This window comes from Oreochromis niloticus, linkage group LG16, assembly GCF_001858045.2.
Source record: "Oreochromis niloticus isolate F11D_XX linkage group LG16, O_niloticus_UMD_NMBU, whole genome shotgun sequence".
Lineage (NCBI taxonomy): Eukaryota > Metazoa > Chordata > Actinopteri > Cichliformes > Cichlidae > Oreochromis > Oreochromis niloticus.
In genome coordinates, this window is record NC_031987.2 from 27,074,874 (window position 1) to 27,092,272 (window position 17,399).

At 37.0% G+C, this 17,399-nt stretch overlaps 1 protein-coding gene across 3 annotated transcripts; it reads left to right on the forward strand.

Annotated features, from left to right (window-relative positions):
• Positions 1–1,517: 1,517 nt before the first annotated feature.
• LOC100702660 (interleukin-1 receptor type 1) lies at positions 1,518–15,820 on the forward strand. 3 transcript variants are annotated; one of them, XM_013277389.3, is made up of 12 exons: positions 1,518–1,737; positions 2,791–2,866; positions 8,151–8,364; positions 9,134–9,308; positions 10,332–10,506; positions 11,412–11,483; positions 11,899–12,025; positions 12,273–12,412; positions 12,510–12,656; positions 12,837–13,001; positions 14,501–14,689; positions 15,126–15,820. In XM_013277389.3, the coding sequence occupies exons 2-12, from the start codon at positions 2,800–2,802 to the stop codon at positions 15,317–15,319; spliced, it is 1,665 nt and encodes a 554-aa protein (XP_013132843.1). In that variant the 5' UTR covers positions 1,518–1,737; positions 2,791–2,799; the 3' UTR covers positions 15,320–15,820. The 3 variants fall into 3 exon arrangements, with proteins under 3 accessions (XP_013132843.1, XP_013132844.1, XP_005475462.1); XM_013277390.3 differs by lacking the exon at positions 1,518–1,737 and having other exon boundaries at positions 2,540–2,866; positions 12,843–13,001; XM_005475405.4 differs by lacking the exon at positions 1,518–1,737 and having other exon boundaries at positions 2,542–2,866.
• The last annotated feature ends 1,579 nt before the right edge of the window (positions 15,821–17,399 follow it).

Consider the following 17,399-nt stretch of genomic DNA (forward strand, 5'->3'; position numbering starts at 1 on the left):
GGATGCTATGTTAAAAAAGGCTGAACATTTCAAATAGCAAGACAGGTTAAGTATCATGGGTCAACAAATCTACCTAACTGCAGCGGGTAAATCACACAAAGGGGCTAAAGAAATTATTGGGTACATGTTATAAACACACTTAGGATTGGAAGTGCCTTTAATTTGGTTACAGATCATTTAGAATATTTGGGTTAGTTTGGGTTCATTCACCAACCAACTTCCTGTTAGTTTAAAGAGCAAGCATAATATAAACACTCAGTCGGTCACTCTCAAACACTGGCTCATGTTAATTTCTTCCTTCAGCTTTCAGTCCCTGCACTGCTCTCACCTTGCGTCTCTGGTCAGTCACGAATGGGAAGCGCTAAGGGCCACTATAGTTCAACCCTGTCGTGTCTAGTCCAAGTCTCGTGGGCGTAGTCATTCATTCCCTTTCATCATGCTCAGACATGTTACTGGATCTCACTGGTCATAACCAAAAAGAGAAGGAAACAGACGAGAGTGAAACAGATCCGAAGTTGGATTTTACAACAACGTCAAATATAGGAATTTTTAAAAAACAAACATTTGTTGATTTTTGTTTTAACGGTGCTTTGAAAATCAAACATTTTTGTAAATCTTAGAAGTCATCATTACACTTCCACAACCACAGGATTGTTTTGAACTTAACAGTGACTCATGAGTTACAAATCATTGGAGACCTCAAGGGAAAGAGCAGAAAACTGCATTTTTAGCACTATTGCATGTTGAGAAAACTGTGATTGCTATTTCCTCAGTGGTGAAAATAGTCTTGTGATGACTGTCTGTCAAATTCTTTGAAACTGAAAAAGAAATTGTGACATTGTAGGATTATTTTTTTAAGTTTGGATAACATCCAATATGTTGAAAGCTGATGTCACAAAGAGCTTTGAGGTTTGAGAGAGTGGATCCTCGGGAACGTTTACAGTTTTGTTTTGAAAATCTGGCTGATGATTTTCACTGCTTGACGAGCAATCAAACCTGAAAACAATAATAATAATAATAATAAATAATCTGAAAACACTGTTCTGATTCAGGCTCCAACAGAGTTTCTGGGAAGTTTCACAGCTGTATACGGGCCTCTTCCAATAACAGATTTGCAGCCGCATCCATGTTTGAACAAAAAAGTGTTTTATCGCTCTTTGAACAACTAACGATTCCCTCGTTTTTATTCATCCTTAAAACTGTCGCACTAAGAAAAAGAATACGAAATACTAGCTTTGAGTTTCGCTAAATAAACTTTCTGTTTTTTAGAAGGAAGCATTTTTTAAATAAATAGTATTATGCAGCTGTCTTAATGGAATATTTCCAGGAAATGTACACTGCTTGTTTGTTAAATGCCATTACATTATTACACAAAAACAACTGTCAGTTTCAAATCTTAACCACCAAAAACTCGACCTATATCTTAACCAAAGTGCTACTTAGCTGTGGTTGAATCACTGTGCCGCACCTGTACTGCAAAGCAAGTTGTACTTTTTTTCAGTTGAGAGGAAATTTCAAACCCGGGGTAGTGGAACAATATAAAATAATGCAAATACAGGAGGAGGAGTAGGAGGACGGAAAATCCAGCAAGTCACTGCAAGTTCACTGTACTGTAAGTGACAGGCAGACTTTCTGTCTCATAATTCATAGTGCAAAGTCAAAATTATCATTAAAACTACAGCTGTGCTTGTTCAGCTAGTTCTTTCTGTTTTTGTAGTAACTTCATATACGTCACAGGTGAGTTTCGATTAAGCTTTATGATTACATCTTTTTTAAATACTTGGTGCAGGCTTCTTTGAATTTTATAGTACTGGTTTCAAATTGACATGGTTTCACTCCGTTGATTTTATCTTTTCTTTCTGTTCAGCAATATTTCTTTTGATTGCTTTTACACAAAATGTATTGGCAGCAGATTTTCAATTTTGGTCTTGACATGTATTTATTTAAGACATTGAAGTTTAACTGCTCAGCGACTGTGATTTTCACTTGCTTCTCTGAGCTTTGGAAGGTTACCACTTCACAATATTGCAAACTTAAAGAGGGATATCTGAGTAAACTGTGAAATAATATAGGAGGCTGACAACAATTGCCATGTAAAACATATATGAAGTGATGACTGAAGACCATTCAGGCTGGTAAACCCTTACTTTAAGTATTTATCACAGCAGTTGTGACATGTAAGGCTTACCCATTTCAAAAATTGCTACAAAGTTTATTATTATGACATTTTTATAGGAATGTCATCATTGCTTTTTCAAAGCCCAGAAAGCCCAAAATTGGCATTATATTTTGGGAAATTTTGATTTTCTATTAATATGAAGTATTTTTAAAGAAATATGTGCTGCAAATTAACTTCGTCATAAATTCCCTTATATATAACCTGACTCCAATCCATTTTATTTTAATCACAAAACTGACTATAATGCAGTGCAATTCATATATGAATTATAACTTTTCGATGACGTAACAAAGACGCATGAATGATTTACATGAGCTCAACAGAGAGTTACTGCAAATGACAAAGAGAATTTTTTTTCTCAACCTTTGACAAAGAAACACCAATCAGTGGAACTTCCTGGGACTTTACTGGGAGTGTTTTGGCTCTGACTTCCTTGTGAGAGCTGAGAACACTCCATCTTTCACTTCCCTTTAAGGGAAGCTGTCCTCCCCAGGAAGTATGTCAAGAAACTTGTATACACTGCGAAGACTACGTTCGCATGAGAGGATGGCTCGTGTTCTCAAGAAAATCACACCGGACTTTACTGAAATGCAGTCTGTCGATTCCCTCAGATAAGAACTATGGCAGCGGCAGGTTGGGTCTGCTTGGTGACTGTTCTGCTGTCTCTGTCATTTGTTGTGGCACGTGGTAAGTACTGATTCTCAAACTTCTTCTGAACATTTAGTTTCAGCTGAGTGACAAGCTCTGTCTGCTTTACGCCAACGTCGTGGGGTTAGCTGTCATGGTTTATAACCAGTTTAATGGTTTCTAAACCAGTTAAACTGGTTCTAATCAACAAATGGCACTTGAAAAAAAATGTTGAGATTCTCCTTAACAGACAGGGCAAACTGTTTCCTATAGCTTTGCCAAATACATGTATATGTATATATTGTTGGGAAAATACATTTTCTAACGCTTATATATATTGTCTATATGTATCCTAACTCAAATGTTACCATAAATTAATCAATAATCAATGATCAGAATAGATATTGGAATAGAAGCTGATTCTTCAGTGTTCCTGGTAGTGGATTTATCTATTCATACATCTGTGGCAGGGGACTGCACAGAATGCATATGGCAGTACCAATGATAAAATCTCTATTCAGCTGATAGGTTACCTGGGTAGGTTTTGCTATCAAGACAGACAATCAAGACAGAAAAAGATCAACTGTGGTTTGATGAGTAAAAAAAGCGTACCCCTCAACATTCCTCTCACGACAATGAAGTGATTCTGATAGACGATAACGTCAAAAAACTGAAAGGTCTGTGGGTTTTTGATAATTATATAGGTCAAGGAGACCAAACATTTACACTCAGACTTTGATGTGTGAATCTCCAGGAAGCGTCTTAGCTAAAAGATGTCAGCGTTAAAGTTGCACAAATAAAGTTGCAGCACCTGTGCACGTCAGGCTGAACATAAAGGACAAGGTTTTATAAAACGCTCCAGCAAAGCCAAGGATCCCTCGCCAAGTGTGGTGCCAATAATAAAACAGTTGACTGTAATAAGCAGAGTAATAGTCTTTTTACAAATACTACTCTAAATATTCTGGTACACCTGAATACTTTGATACAGGCTAGCTGACATGACTTACCTCCGTATTATTACATGGAGGTAAGTCAAGGAGGTAAGCTATAGACAGATAAGCAGTATTAGTGTAAGACAAACATTAACAGCTATCTGCTAAAATTACAAAGCGTTGCTAAGATACGGCTGCACGTTGCACTTTTGTCAGCTGGGTTTGACTAGCTGTGACGAACGAAATTACCTGAATTTCACAAGGTTCGACGGCGCAGCCTTACAACTTGACTAACAGTTAAACTGTGTAATACAAATTTCTTCTTCTTCTTACAATAAACTGGCATGATGAGCTGAAAACAGTGTTTATATCTTGTTATTCCTTTAAAGCCTGAAACATAAAATAATTTCCAGAAAATTAAATGTTTTTTAGAGTGTTTGTTGAAAGTTTTGATCAATTAAAATGAAAAAAAGAAATGTGCAAAAGTGCAATTTATTGTTCATAGTAATGTGAAGTACAGTATACGGTTAAAAAAGTGATGATGTTGAGGTCTAAAAAAACCCCCGATGAGGGTTATGTCTCATCAGTTAATGCTGTATGAGGTGTTTCACTGATGACAGATTTACAGCTTTGACAGGAAGTGGCAAACAAGACTCTTCCTCACTGTTTGAATAATCTGTGCCCAGGATGCAATCTTGAGCAATACTGGAAAAGGCAGAACATAAATTGCCTACAGTTTTTACAATCCCATAACCTTTTGTCATTAAACAAGCAAAAATGCAAACATTAGCAGCGGTTTCTATTAACACTAAACGCTTAAACATTTAATGTAAAAAGCACATTCATGAAAAACACAAAAAATTCAGGAAACCCAAATCCAGTTTACCTACTGTCCATAGCTGAATACACACAAGCTGTGGCAAGTAGTGTGAACATAGTGTGTAAAATTTCAAATCAAATTTGAGATATTTTGATATTTATTTTAATTCTGTGAAATGACGTTCTACCTATCTGTATGAGAAGCTTCAGAAAGCTCGTTCACATTACCATAAACAGGAGGGAGCTTATGGTAATATGTAATGAGCGCCTGTTTGATTGTGTGATTTTAATAATAAAAAATACATCATTGGGCTGATAACCTCGTTTTCAGGTATCGTGTTCTCAGCCCATCCACCAAAAGTTCTTTGTGGCTCTTCAACTGTGCCTGAAAACTAAATATGTTAAAACACGTGGGTATTTTCTACCACAGTAACAATCTTGTTAACCACAAACGTCATGTATCTCTGACATTGTGAATAGCAAGAATGGTATTTTAGATAGCTCTAAAAGCGCTGACTAATCAGACCAGTCAGAATATAACTAGATAAAAATAACTTTGCACATATCTGCAACATCCGTTTGACTAAGTAAAACTTAGATAACTAAAAACTAAATAAAAAGGTAGAAATGATATTTTGACTAGTTGGTATAGTTTGTGCAGCAACTGCTCTGTGTCAGAGCAAACATCTAACCACTTACCACAGGTTGCTGCACATCTCACACTGTTTGCTCAGCACAAAAGTGGCACAAAATACGATCATAGAATTTCATTTATCATATAAAAAGTCTCTTGAATATAAACTCAAAATGTATACACCTGTCTTTTACATCCTGTTTCATTTTGACTGTTTTCTGGGTGTTTTCCTGTTTTTAGATGAGCAGATTTTAGATTTAAAGCTGATTGATCCGTTTTTTCTTTATTTCTTTTCATCTTTTCATTTATACTTTGCACATGACCATACATGTGCAGACAAACACACACAATACACCATCATAGCCTTCTCCTTGTCTCCCGTATGTGCAATACTACAAAGTGTAAATTTCCGATGCAACATACCATTTTATTCTATTTATAAAGTATTATATTCTATTGTTTTTCTTAATTTTTGCTGCTTGTAACTTTGTACTGTCCCCTTTCTGCCTTGACCCAACAAATTTCCCACGTGTGTTAATAAAGGTTTATCTTATCTTATTAACAGACGGGGAAGAAAAACGGGAAAGCATCCCTAGTTCTGTTTACAGATGGCAAACAGTTACTATTAAATTCAATAATGAAGTGGTGGTGGTGAGATATCTTTGCACACCTGCATGAAAGTGCATAGCCCTTCTCAGTGGTTGATAACCTGCAATATTAGAAGTTAACAAGTTGCATTAGTCATTGATACGAAATGTTTGCTCTTTGACTGTACCGAGACAAACATTTCCAGGAATCCATATTGAGGTTGTTGTACTTTGGACATGGCATTCACAGCTTGCAACAGAACGCAAAAGTCTTTTCATGGAAGTTTGGAAGTTGGCTAACAGCTAGCTAGGTCCACCAAGGTGTGCTTGTCCTAAAAATATCTTCTCTAAACAGTATGAAAGATGGGAGTAGCCACCATCTGGTCACCTATGAGTTTTAAACTTTTGAAACTTCAGTGTCAGCATTTTGGTCCGACACTAGCTGGAGGTATTGCTATGCCTCCAACCAGTCATTTGGAAAACTTTGTTGTATATTTATGGCTTTGGCTGTAATGTTTGATGTCTTCTGTTATGGAAGTTTTTGTCATCATTGTTATTGTTGTTATTTATCTTTATGAATGACCTAACATTGGTTGTGTCCTTGACATGCCATTAATGAAAAGAAGAGCAGAAAAGAACAAACAGTTGTAAACAGAAACTCTATGATCTTCTCACACATTTATTGTGAGGAGAATTAAATTTGTTACTCACTTAGAGCAGAGGTAAACCTCAGGTGTTATTTGACACCATTACTGGAATTATTACTCCTGCTCCACCTGCTGCACCTATTTCTTCAAATGAAGACATAGTGAAAAGTTTCTTTCTTTCTTACTAGGAAAAAAAATTAGTAATGTAAGAAAACATTTTTCCCCATCAGCAGTTCCTACTCCAGCTCGGCCTGTTATTTTAGACAGCTTTTGACCTGTTTCACTAAAATTAGCTAATTCAATGAAAGCATCCGCTGTTCACTTGACATTTTACCTGCATCGTTACTCAAAAATGTCTCTTGGTCCGTGGGTGCTCACCATAATTAACACTTCACTGGTGTCTGGTAAAGTCCCTGTTTATTTAAAAAATTTTGCCATACACCCCCTTTTTAAAAAACCCAAGTTAGACCCTTCTCTTACTAGCAGTTACAGGACAATCTCAAAATTACCATTAATTGCTATGATTTTAGAAAAGGTTGTTGCTAAGCAGGACAAACACAATATTTTTGACAAATTTCAGTCTGGCTTTCGTAGAGCTCGTTCTACTGAAACAGCCCTTCTTATAGTCTCCAGTGACATTTTGATGCAAAACGATGCAGGAAAATGTTCTGTTTTGCTGATGTTGGACCTGACGTCAGCCTTTGATACAGCTGACCACCAAATTCAGCTTGAAAGGCTGAAATATTGGGCCAGTATATCTGGATCTGCCTTGGAGTGGTTCTCCTCATATTTGTATGAACGATGCTTTTCTGTGGCGGTTTCTAAGTCATCTTCCACTTCCATTACCTATGGTGTGCCAAAGGTTCTATTTTGGGGCCTTTATTGTTTTTAATATATCTACTTCCTCTCCAGCATATTTTGAGGCCCTTTGAGGACATTTGCTATCACTGCTATGCAGATGATATCCAGCTATGCATTCCTTTTAAGCCCCAAGATCTATCTAAGCTGCCGATTCTGAATGAGTGCTTAGAATCCATTAAAGGTTGGATGGCTGACAACTTCCTCCAACTTAATGAAGGACAGACTGAAGTCCTTGTATGTGCTCCTAACAGACTTGTACCTATGATAATGAATGCTGGTCCCCTTTTGATGTTTGTGAATTCATCTATCAGGAACCTAGGGGTAACCTTTGACCCGGCTCTCACGTTGGATGTTCATGTCAAATCTCTTGTTCAGTCTTGCTTTTATCACTTAAGAAACATTGCCAAATTAAGTCCTATTGTATCTCGTACTGAACTGGAGATTGTTATTGATGCATTCATTTCATCACATTTGGACTACTGTAATTCACTGTTTACATGTTTAAGCAAAATCTTGCTGGAACGTCTGCAGGTTGTTCAGAACACTGCAGCAAGGCTCGGTAGTCTCTTTTAAAAACAACTAAAAACACATCTTTTTAGAATTGCATTTCGTTAACTTTTTGTCTGTTTTTGTTTCATACCTTGTTATCTCTGTGTGACGCACTTTGTGATCTTTTGTCTAGAAAGGTGCTATAAAAATAAAATGTTACTTACTTTACTTATTTACTTACTCTGTCTATTCCAAAACTGTTCTATCTGTTCTTCCTTTGGAGTAACATGTCTTCCATGTAGATTGATAAAAAAAATTTTAACATCTTACATTAAATGACAAATAGTTGGTCTCCTGTTGCACTGTCACCTACAGACCACCGTGGGGAGGTAGATACCTTCTATGTGAGTGCTGGCCATTTCTTTTTGCTGAATTGCTACACAGCAGAGGCTCATGACATCGTGATCTGGAGCAGAGGGGAGAGTAAAGACAACCTGAGCCTCCCCACTGGAGTGGAAGTGAGGGACAGGTTACTGTGGTTTCTACCTGTCCAGATGTCCCACAATGGATCTTACACCTGTCAGATAAGGTATAAAAACATCTGTATGACTTCACTTGCATGAGTTCTTCTGATCCCTGCAGACCCATGCTTCTAGTATATTTATAAATGTGCATAAACACACGTGCACAGACAAACACAACCCACTTTATAATAAAAACCTGTAAAACCTAACAGTTGTATGTAGGCTATGATCAAGCTCTGTTGTATTGGAAACCCTTCGTCACTCATCCAAGTGACTTCTTCAGAAGTCTCCACTGAAAATGTTACATCCAGATGAACAAAATCAACCTTTTGGACCTGTTTTATAAGATATGCCTACTAACCTACTAACCTACTAACTGGATTTTAACATCTGTAAATCTTTGATGTTGCACTTTTAAGAGGCTGTGTGGCGGTTGTACTGGGAGGATATGGAGGGAGACCTGATTGGCCATTTCTAAATATGAATGTGTTATTTATCCAGTAAAATTATCAAACTATTAAGAGCAAATGAGCATCTGGATAAATATCCAAGGATATATGAGAGGAGGGATATCAAATCTCCTCAGTTCCAGCCTTCAGGCAGTCTGTGTACGCGTGTGTGTGCTAATTTATATTCCTAATGGATGTTATTTTCTCATCTTATATCTAATTAGTGCTGAACAGATATATAACTTCAGCTTATCAGTGGAATAGTGGCATAACTGAAACATCAATTCAGATCTTAATCATATTGTCTGTAACCATTTAGGATAAACAAAAAGCACAGGGATATTTCTTACTGTTGGCTTTACAATTATTTTTTGCTTCTTTTCAGGAATCAGTCCGGAGTATTATTACGGAGGTTAAAGTTTTGGGTGTCAGTGTCTAGTGGAGAGTGTCCTTATACAATTGAGAGCATTTCCATCACAAAAGGAGTGAGCGACAGTCTTCCTTGTAAGCAGAAAGAAATCTTCAGACTGAATAGCGTGGTGAACGTACGATGGATGAAGGTATAAAGAGGCCCAATACACTTGTTTTACTGCATTGATATGTTTGCCTTGTTAGCACCTGATATGGCTGATTTGAGTACAGCGAAAACTGTAGCTCATCAATATTATTTTTCACCTAAAAAAGCTGGCTGAAGGATGTTCTGGCGGTCTGGTCTCTGCCCTCCATATACACCAATCAGGCATAACATTATGACCACCTGGTCGCCCTTTTACTGCCAAAACACACATTACCCGTCGAGACTCCACAAACCCCCGGAAGGTGTGCTGTGGTATCTAAGCAACAGATCCTTTAATCTTATAAGTTGGGAGGTGGAGCCTCCATGGATCAGGCTTCTTTGTCCAACACATCCCACAGATGTTGATTAAATCACAGTTTGGCACTTGTCAAACTCGGCTCAAATCCTTACACGTGCCCATTTTTCCTGCTTCTAACACATCAACTTTGAGGGAAAAATGTTCACTTGCTCTCTAATATATCCCAGCCAATAACAGGTGCTAATTAATCAGTTTTATTCATTTCACCTGTCAGTGGTCATAATACTATGCTATTGGTGTATAATCCCATTTTATGGAATATAATATCATGAAGAGTGGACAGAAACAATTGCTGATAAACTTTCAGTGGAAACAGCAGATATAAACTAGGCTAGTTTATATACAATCGCTCCACCTAAAGTGCTTAGCGGGGCCAAATCCCAGGCTTCTGTTTTACAACTTCCATAAATGCAACACTGCCCCCTTCTGTGGATATCAGGGAAAAATGTGTGCCAGATCTGCCCCATTGGCAGATAAGGCTGGTTGCCACCCAGGCCAACAACAATGTAGTACTATTCATTTCGTCATCTGGAAACTTGCGATCAACACATTTTAAGAAATACACTTATTTTGTGATTTAGATCAATATGCCAGTTTTTTGCTTTTTATTCATTTTTTTTTTTTTCATTTCTGGCTCTTGTTTGTTGTCTTGAGGCTCAAAAATATGGCACTGCGAAAACTAACTACAGGATTGGTTTCTGTCTGCAGGATTGCCAGCTCATTCAGCGGCAAGGGAACCCCATCTCTGTTGATATGAAAGGCAACATGAGGCTTCCTCAAGCCTCAGAGGAGGACAATGGGAAATATACATGCCTGATAGACATTAACTTGGATGGCAGGAATTATACCGCTTCACGCAGCATCCTGTTGACTGTTAAAGATGGTAAGTACTGTAGAGCTCTCATATTGAATCCTTAATTGTTCTAGTGTCATTTTCAATATATTACTCTGGCTGTACATAATAATAATTTTTTTTTTTTTGTTTGTTTTGTTTAATCATAGACTTGAAGTTTTAATTCAGGGGGTTTAACAAAAAAAAAAATACATTGGATGCTTTGGCTAACGAGCTGTATCTCTCCATTTTCATTATTTTTCTCTTCTCGTCATTCTGGTTTAAGTTAAATATGTCCAAAGATGTTTTCTCAGAACATGCAGGCTCTTATTGTTCTTGAACAATGGTTTTCACCATCTGGTAAACCATCTGTATTTACATTCATAAAGACACTGTCTTTTAGACCTCTCTTAATTGTATAGTCTCTAGACTCTGATAACGACACCATATTTCCTTGAGTGTTTACAACTGTGGTTAAATGTTGTTTAGCCTTTTTTTTTCTTAACCACAGGAAGACTATTAAATCATGCACTCTAGCAGTTTTGTGTGGTCTTCTGGGGCCAGATTCATCTCCTTAATTTGCATCAACGTCTCTTTGAATTTCACAAGAAGTTCCAGTGAAATGTTGCTAAATACAAGTTTAGCTATTGAACTCAGATCAAGATCTCTTTGCTTATCATGGAATGACGAGGCAGCAGGCCTCATCTCCCATACTTTTGAGACTCTGAAAATGGGGGATTATGGATAAAAACGAGTGTCATTCCTAACGAGTTCATGCAAAACTTCGGTTAAACCTCTTGAATTAAAGCTAAACATCTGCACTTCAATCACATCTTGTTTGTCTGATTTAAATTAGCCTGTGATGGTGTACAGAGGCAATATATACAAATGCTTATGGATCTAAATGTATATTGTCCCACTTTCTGTATTTTTCCTTCTTTCTTTCTTTCTTGCAGACCTCCCAGAAAAAGTTTTTGTAGAGCCACAGCTGGTGACCCCTGAAAAGCAAGAGATTACAGTTGAAGTAGGCAAGTACACATATATATATAGTATATACACACACACAATGGTTTCCCATTAAACTGCATTAGAATAAATGTTAGTGGTATGGAAAAAATATTAGAAACACCTTTAAATATCATGTAGTCATTTACACCATTATCCATTTATTGACATTTTTATGAAAGTGCTTATCTGTATGATCTTTATGATACATACTTGACAAACAGGTTTTTTTCAAGCCAAGGCAACAACAAAGTCCTTTAAAACCTTTGTAATGGTGCTTCGTCATCTAGCGACTGAACAGAATTAGTCAGAAGCCTTTTGAAAAGTTTCAGTGACGTTAAACTTCAACATTTGAGCTAACGATATATATTTTTGTTTTATCAAAACAGGAAATATAGACTGAAAGTTTCTTTGTTTTTTAATCTCACTGCTGACCAGGTTTGAGAGTGGAGCTGCAGTGTTTAGCATTCATAGGCTACAGTGAGGATAGCGAGTCTTCAGTGCACTGGACTGTCGGCAAGGATTACGCTGAGGACCTCGAGGAGATTACTGTGTCCCGGAAAACGTGAGGTTTACATTACCATGGATGGGGCTATTAATAGTGAATACAAAACACTGCATTGAGATTAAATCAAACCAACACCAATGTGTCAGACATTAAACATCACTTGGAGGCAGAACTTCATTTCTGAGTAATAGACTGTAAATGTTGCAACTGTAGCAGTACAAAAAACGTTAACACCTAACATTTTCATATTATTCTTTGATTCCATGATTCATTCTGACTGACTGATTGGTTCTATATCCTTTAGTATTCACAGAGAAGGCAAAGTCTACGAACTGGTCATTCTGTCCATCGCTGAAGTTCATCCCAAGTTCCTGAATGTTGAGTTCAAGTGCCATTTGGAAAGCCTAGCGGGAGGAAAAGTCAGTGTGGTGAAGCTTAAAAAAGGTAATAAAGATATATATAGACATATGCATATATATGTGTTCAAGAATTATAGTCGTCTGAGACACTTGCCTTATGTTTGTCTCCTTCCTCTCTCTAGTTGACCGCAGTTCTTTCCACATGAGCTTGGCTGTTTGCTCTTCTGCATCTCTGGCTGTTCTAGCCTTGGCTGCGTGCTTATTCGTCTTTAAAGTAAACCTGATATTGGCTTACAGGAATCTGTTGGCACATTTTCCCAAACAACAAGGTAAGGCCGTTATCAGTTGAACTTAAGTTTTTGTGTGGCATCATCTGACCAGATACTACTAACCTTACAGCACGACTAACACAGTAAAAGTACTTTTAAATGAAAGCTGGATGTTGATTCACATTTTAAAAGGATCAAACTTTATAAAATGAACACAAACAATCATTTAGATTCTGTCAGTTCCAGATGGGAAGCTCTATGATGCCTACGTGAGTTTCATCCATTCCAACGCCATGAGCTCACATGAGGGCGCGAGGTTTGCCATGCAGATCCTGCCTGAGAAGCTGGAGGAACAATATGGCTACTCTCTGTTTATCAGAGGACGGGATGACTGTCCTGGCGAAGGTAAGACGCAGATATCCATAATATGTAAACAGAGGTAGAAAGACTTGTCTTTCTAGATATAGTGTATTTCTTGAGGTTGTTAGGGTCATTCTCCAACCCCCAAAAGATGGGAAAACATACAAAGGCTTTTAGCTGTTTATTGTCACAAACTGCTGTTCACAGTTTTTATTAAATTAAGACATCAAATACATAACCAACGAATCTAAATCAGTTGCTATGATGCTTTCAGGTAAAAGTCAAGTCGAACTAGTTGCATTTTAAATGTGGTTAAATTAACGTCTTTAATGACTTTATAAAACAAGAACTGGTTGCTTGCTTTTCATTTTGATTTTCTCTAATGCACACAGACTCAAACATTCAAACAAACATACATATAATACACTCACTTAAACCTCTAATGAGTGGTGCTGAAGCCTCTACAACAGGGTTCTCAAACTCCAGGCTTCGAGGGCCAGTGTCCTGCAGGTTTTAGATCTCACCCAAATGATTAGTTCATTACCAGGCCTCTGGAGAACTTCAAGACATGTTGCGGAAGTAATTTAGCCATTTAAATCAGCTGTGTTGGATTTAAATGGCTATTAGATTGACCAATACTCAGGTCTCAGTGAAGACCTAAGAAGGACAATTTTAGATTTACAGTTGGGAAGGGAAGGTCTGGAGTTATTTCTAAACAACAGCAAATTCCAAGACCATCAGTTCAGAACTCTAACTACACATAAGTACAAGGTTTTTGGATGCGCCACTGCTTTGCTACTATCTGGAAGACGACCAAAAAATGTTGTCCTCACATCAGAGAACATTAGTTAGGAAAGACTTCAGAGGAACCACCAGGACTCAAGCCTGCCATGACCTGGAAGATAAAGTAAAGGCTGCTGAACCAAAGAACACTGTAACAGCTGTCTAGCATGGTGGTGGCAGCGCTATCACATTCATTCTCATGATGAGTGTATATAAACCTTTGACCACAACTGTATCTGTAAGAATTCTGTTTATAGTTGCAAAAAAGAAAGAAAGAGAAGCTTGAAAAGAAAATAAGAGCTTCTTGGTTAAACTCGTATAATAGATGGGAGAAATTGGATAAAAGCCATGTTTATTAAATTACTGGAACACAGTACAGTACAGTTGAAAACAGACTTAATACTTTCTTGAGCTGATGTCTCGCTATCCTCTGTATTTCTGTTTTTCCCTTTTCTTTTTTTGTTCTTCTTATTGTTATAGTTTATTTCCTTTATGTTTGTATTGGTGATACATTGCAATTCAATTCAGTTTTTATGTATATAGTGCCAAATCACAATAACAGCTGCCTCAAGGCACTTACAAGGTTCTTTAATTTTATTAATGCAGACTAAACTGGTAAGTTAAAAAAAGAAGAAATGACTCCCTGGAAGAAGTCGCAGTTCTCCCCAAAAACATATTTTTTGCTGTTGAAACGGGCTGTTTTCAGTTTGCAGAAAGAGTTTTAACCTGCAGTTTTGTGTCTGGCCATGAATCTCTTGCAGCAATACACGATGCAACAGCTGCTGCAATGCACCAGTGCCGCAGACTGCTTATCATCTTATCACCTGAGGGGAAAACAGAGGAAAGCACTTGCATATGTGACAATCAAAGCCAAGTGTGGTATGAGCAGAAAGTTGGCCTTCATGATGCTTTGACGAAGAATGATCCCACAGTTATTCTGGTGGAAATTGGTAAATGATTCCTCATTTTTCAAAAAACTCTAGCCACATGAATTCTGTTAAGTCACGAGTTATATAACTCAGCATTCACGCCCTATTTAGTCATGCATAATGCTTTGCAGGCATCAAGTCCACTTTTTAGAAATTGCGTAAATTTATAGACTGGAGAAAGATGGAAACAATTAAAATTTTCTCTTTCTGACCTTTAAAACTTAGCAATTCAAATTGAATCTTAATATCTTATTTGTAACAAAAGAACAATTCTCAGAGTCTACTTCCAGCTTTCATGCTAAGCTAACTTGACAAGTACGTTTTGACAAGGAGTAAAGTGTGTTCATCTCTGGACTTGTTGCACTCGGTCAGCACTTCATTTAATAAAAATTAAAATGTCAGCTTATTAAACGTGTTTATTTTCATTTATATTTAAAACGTTTTTCTTTTTTGCCAGATGGTCCAGTGGATTATAGTCACTTGCCAGAGTCTCTGCGTTATATCAAGAGGAAACAAGGAGCCCTGAAATGGAAGAAAGACTTTCTTGAGACACACAAATTCTCAGAATTATACTCAAAGAGAAACTTTTGGACAAATCTCAGGTACCACATGCCCCCAGTACCTGCAAGAAGGCTCCAGACTGTTGTCTAAACGAAATCTTAAAGTTTTATTGATGGGATTCATCCATCAGGCCTGTTTCTTGGAACACTTGACACATGGAAACTTTTACATGTTTACAGCTGTCGTCGCCTGTATTTTTAAGACTCACTAGGACTACAATAAGCAAGCCCACACATTCCTCTGCACAATGAATTTCACAACATGTGCAACAAGGATGGAGGGCATCTGCTGGACTTTTCTATTGGTGCATGTTTGCTATTACTTCCTTCATAAGTGATAGCAATACATTTTTTCTACATTTGAATTGTATTTTTTATACACTTATAATATATCATCAGGCGTGATAGCAACTTTTAAAATTGCACCTTTCCTTTATGGAAGGGAGCAGGCTATGTACATATTTGAAAGGATAATTATTTTTTATGTTGACAGCATTGTTTATTTTTGTACTGAATGATGCATTTTTGAATGATACATATTTATATTCTGTTATTTAAGTATTTGTGACTGAGTATAAATGTTTAAGTATTATATATTTTGTATTCTTTTTTTCCAAGTTTCTCTTCCAAGTATTGCTTACTGATTGTGTCTCTTCATCACAACAGTTTAATCAGAATAAAAGATTAAAAATTATTCAGTAGAATAGTTTTAGGCAATGCCATTCCATCAGGACAAGCACCTAGTCAAATTCAAAATTCGACATTAATTAAAACATAGCAAGAGGAAGCGATATCTCTACTTTCATGTCAAACAGTGCTCTGTCATGATGCATGTCGCCTGTTTGCATCCATCCCTACATCACTGGAATCTTGTGGACGCTTTTGGGTATGATTGTTGAAAGCTGCACTTGCCTTGGATCCCAATGGAAGCAGTAGCGTGTCTGAATGAATTTCAGTAATGTAGAAGATATTTAACTATACAGGTAAGAATATTTACAATTTTCAGCCAGGTTTGAATATAAATATGAACATGTCCATGTAACGAGGCTGTTAGTATTTGAAACATCTCTTAAAAAAGGTGTTGCTGTTTTGTATTATTCTGTATTATGATTTAGTGCTTTGTATGCTGAAGAACAGGAAACCAGTCATAACTGAATCAGGTCATTTTAAGGGCAATACACCTTAAAAACAAGATATCATGATCTTGTAGTGGAAACCCCCCCCCCCAAAAAAAACAGTGCGCTAATATTAGCCAGCTGATGTTTTGGAACCTTCCAAGATCCTCCATCTGACGGAAAGACACCATCTAAATACGCATAATAACCATAATCCTGTGCTTTTTCTTGTTACCAGTGCTGTGTCCCTTCCAAAGGTCAAATGGAGCTAGGGGAACCAGATAATAATAATAATTTAATAAAAATCAGTTTGTGTGTGAAGAGGGCCAGGTTTGTAATTTAGATTTATCCAAAACACAAATATATCCAGATATATGCAATTTAAACACAGTAAAAGTTTGCAGGTTTGACACTGACCCAATCTCCTCCTAAATAAGTACAAAACGCATATGTTACCCTCACTGTATACATGCAGAAAAAGACAAATGAAAAATTAAACATTCAGAAAAGTAAAAGCATCTCTAAAGCTATTATAAAGATTTTATACTGTACTGTCGAAGACTTAAAGACAAAACATAAAAATACATTTAATGACTTAGAAACCAGTGGCATATTTAACAGTTTCTGATTAGTTTCAGACTAATCCTAACTGATACTTTGTGCAATTTGTTTGAAGTCTTTAACAAAAAAATCCCCTTGTTTATTTATCTTGGTCATTTGATCTCCCTGTACTGGCAACATCCTGTGTTTGTGGTTTTATGCAGGGGGAGTCGTCTCTCTCTTTCTGTTTGTGTTGGCTGTCACCTAGACTTTATTCCTGACAAAACAGATTTTCTCAGAATTTTCCAAGCACTGACTGCTATGAAAGGCAAGAAATGACAGATCAAACCATGTTACCACTGCTTGTCTATATATGGTTTATATATATTGGAGGGGTTCTACTTTTGGCTATCACTGAACCCATTTCCATGTCTTAAATCTGATTGCCCGAAAACAGCAAAACCTAGTGAGTTCACTAATGGGTCACTCATCTAATAAATGTTTCGCAACAGCATA

What these genes read in the sequence shown, in the direction of transcription:
- LOC100702660 (XM_013277389.3), top strand. Translation starts at nt 2,800, where the DNA reads ATGGCAGCGGCAGGTTGGGTCTGCTTGGTGACTGTTCTGCTGTCTCTG. An exon ending in TCTTACACCTGTCAGATAAG is followed by an intron (nt 8,365 to 9,133) that starts GTATAAAAACAT and finishes GCTTCTTTTCAG; the next exon opens with GAATCAGTCCGGAGTATTAT. An exon ending in CCTGTTGACTGTTAAAGATG is followed by an intron (nt 10,507 to 11,411) that starts GTAAGTACTGTA and finishes TCTTTCTTGCAG; the next exon opens with ACCTCCCAGAAAAAGTTTTT.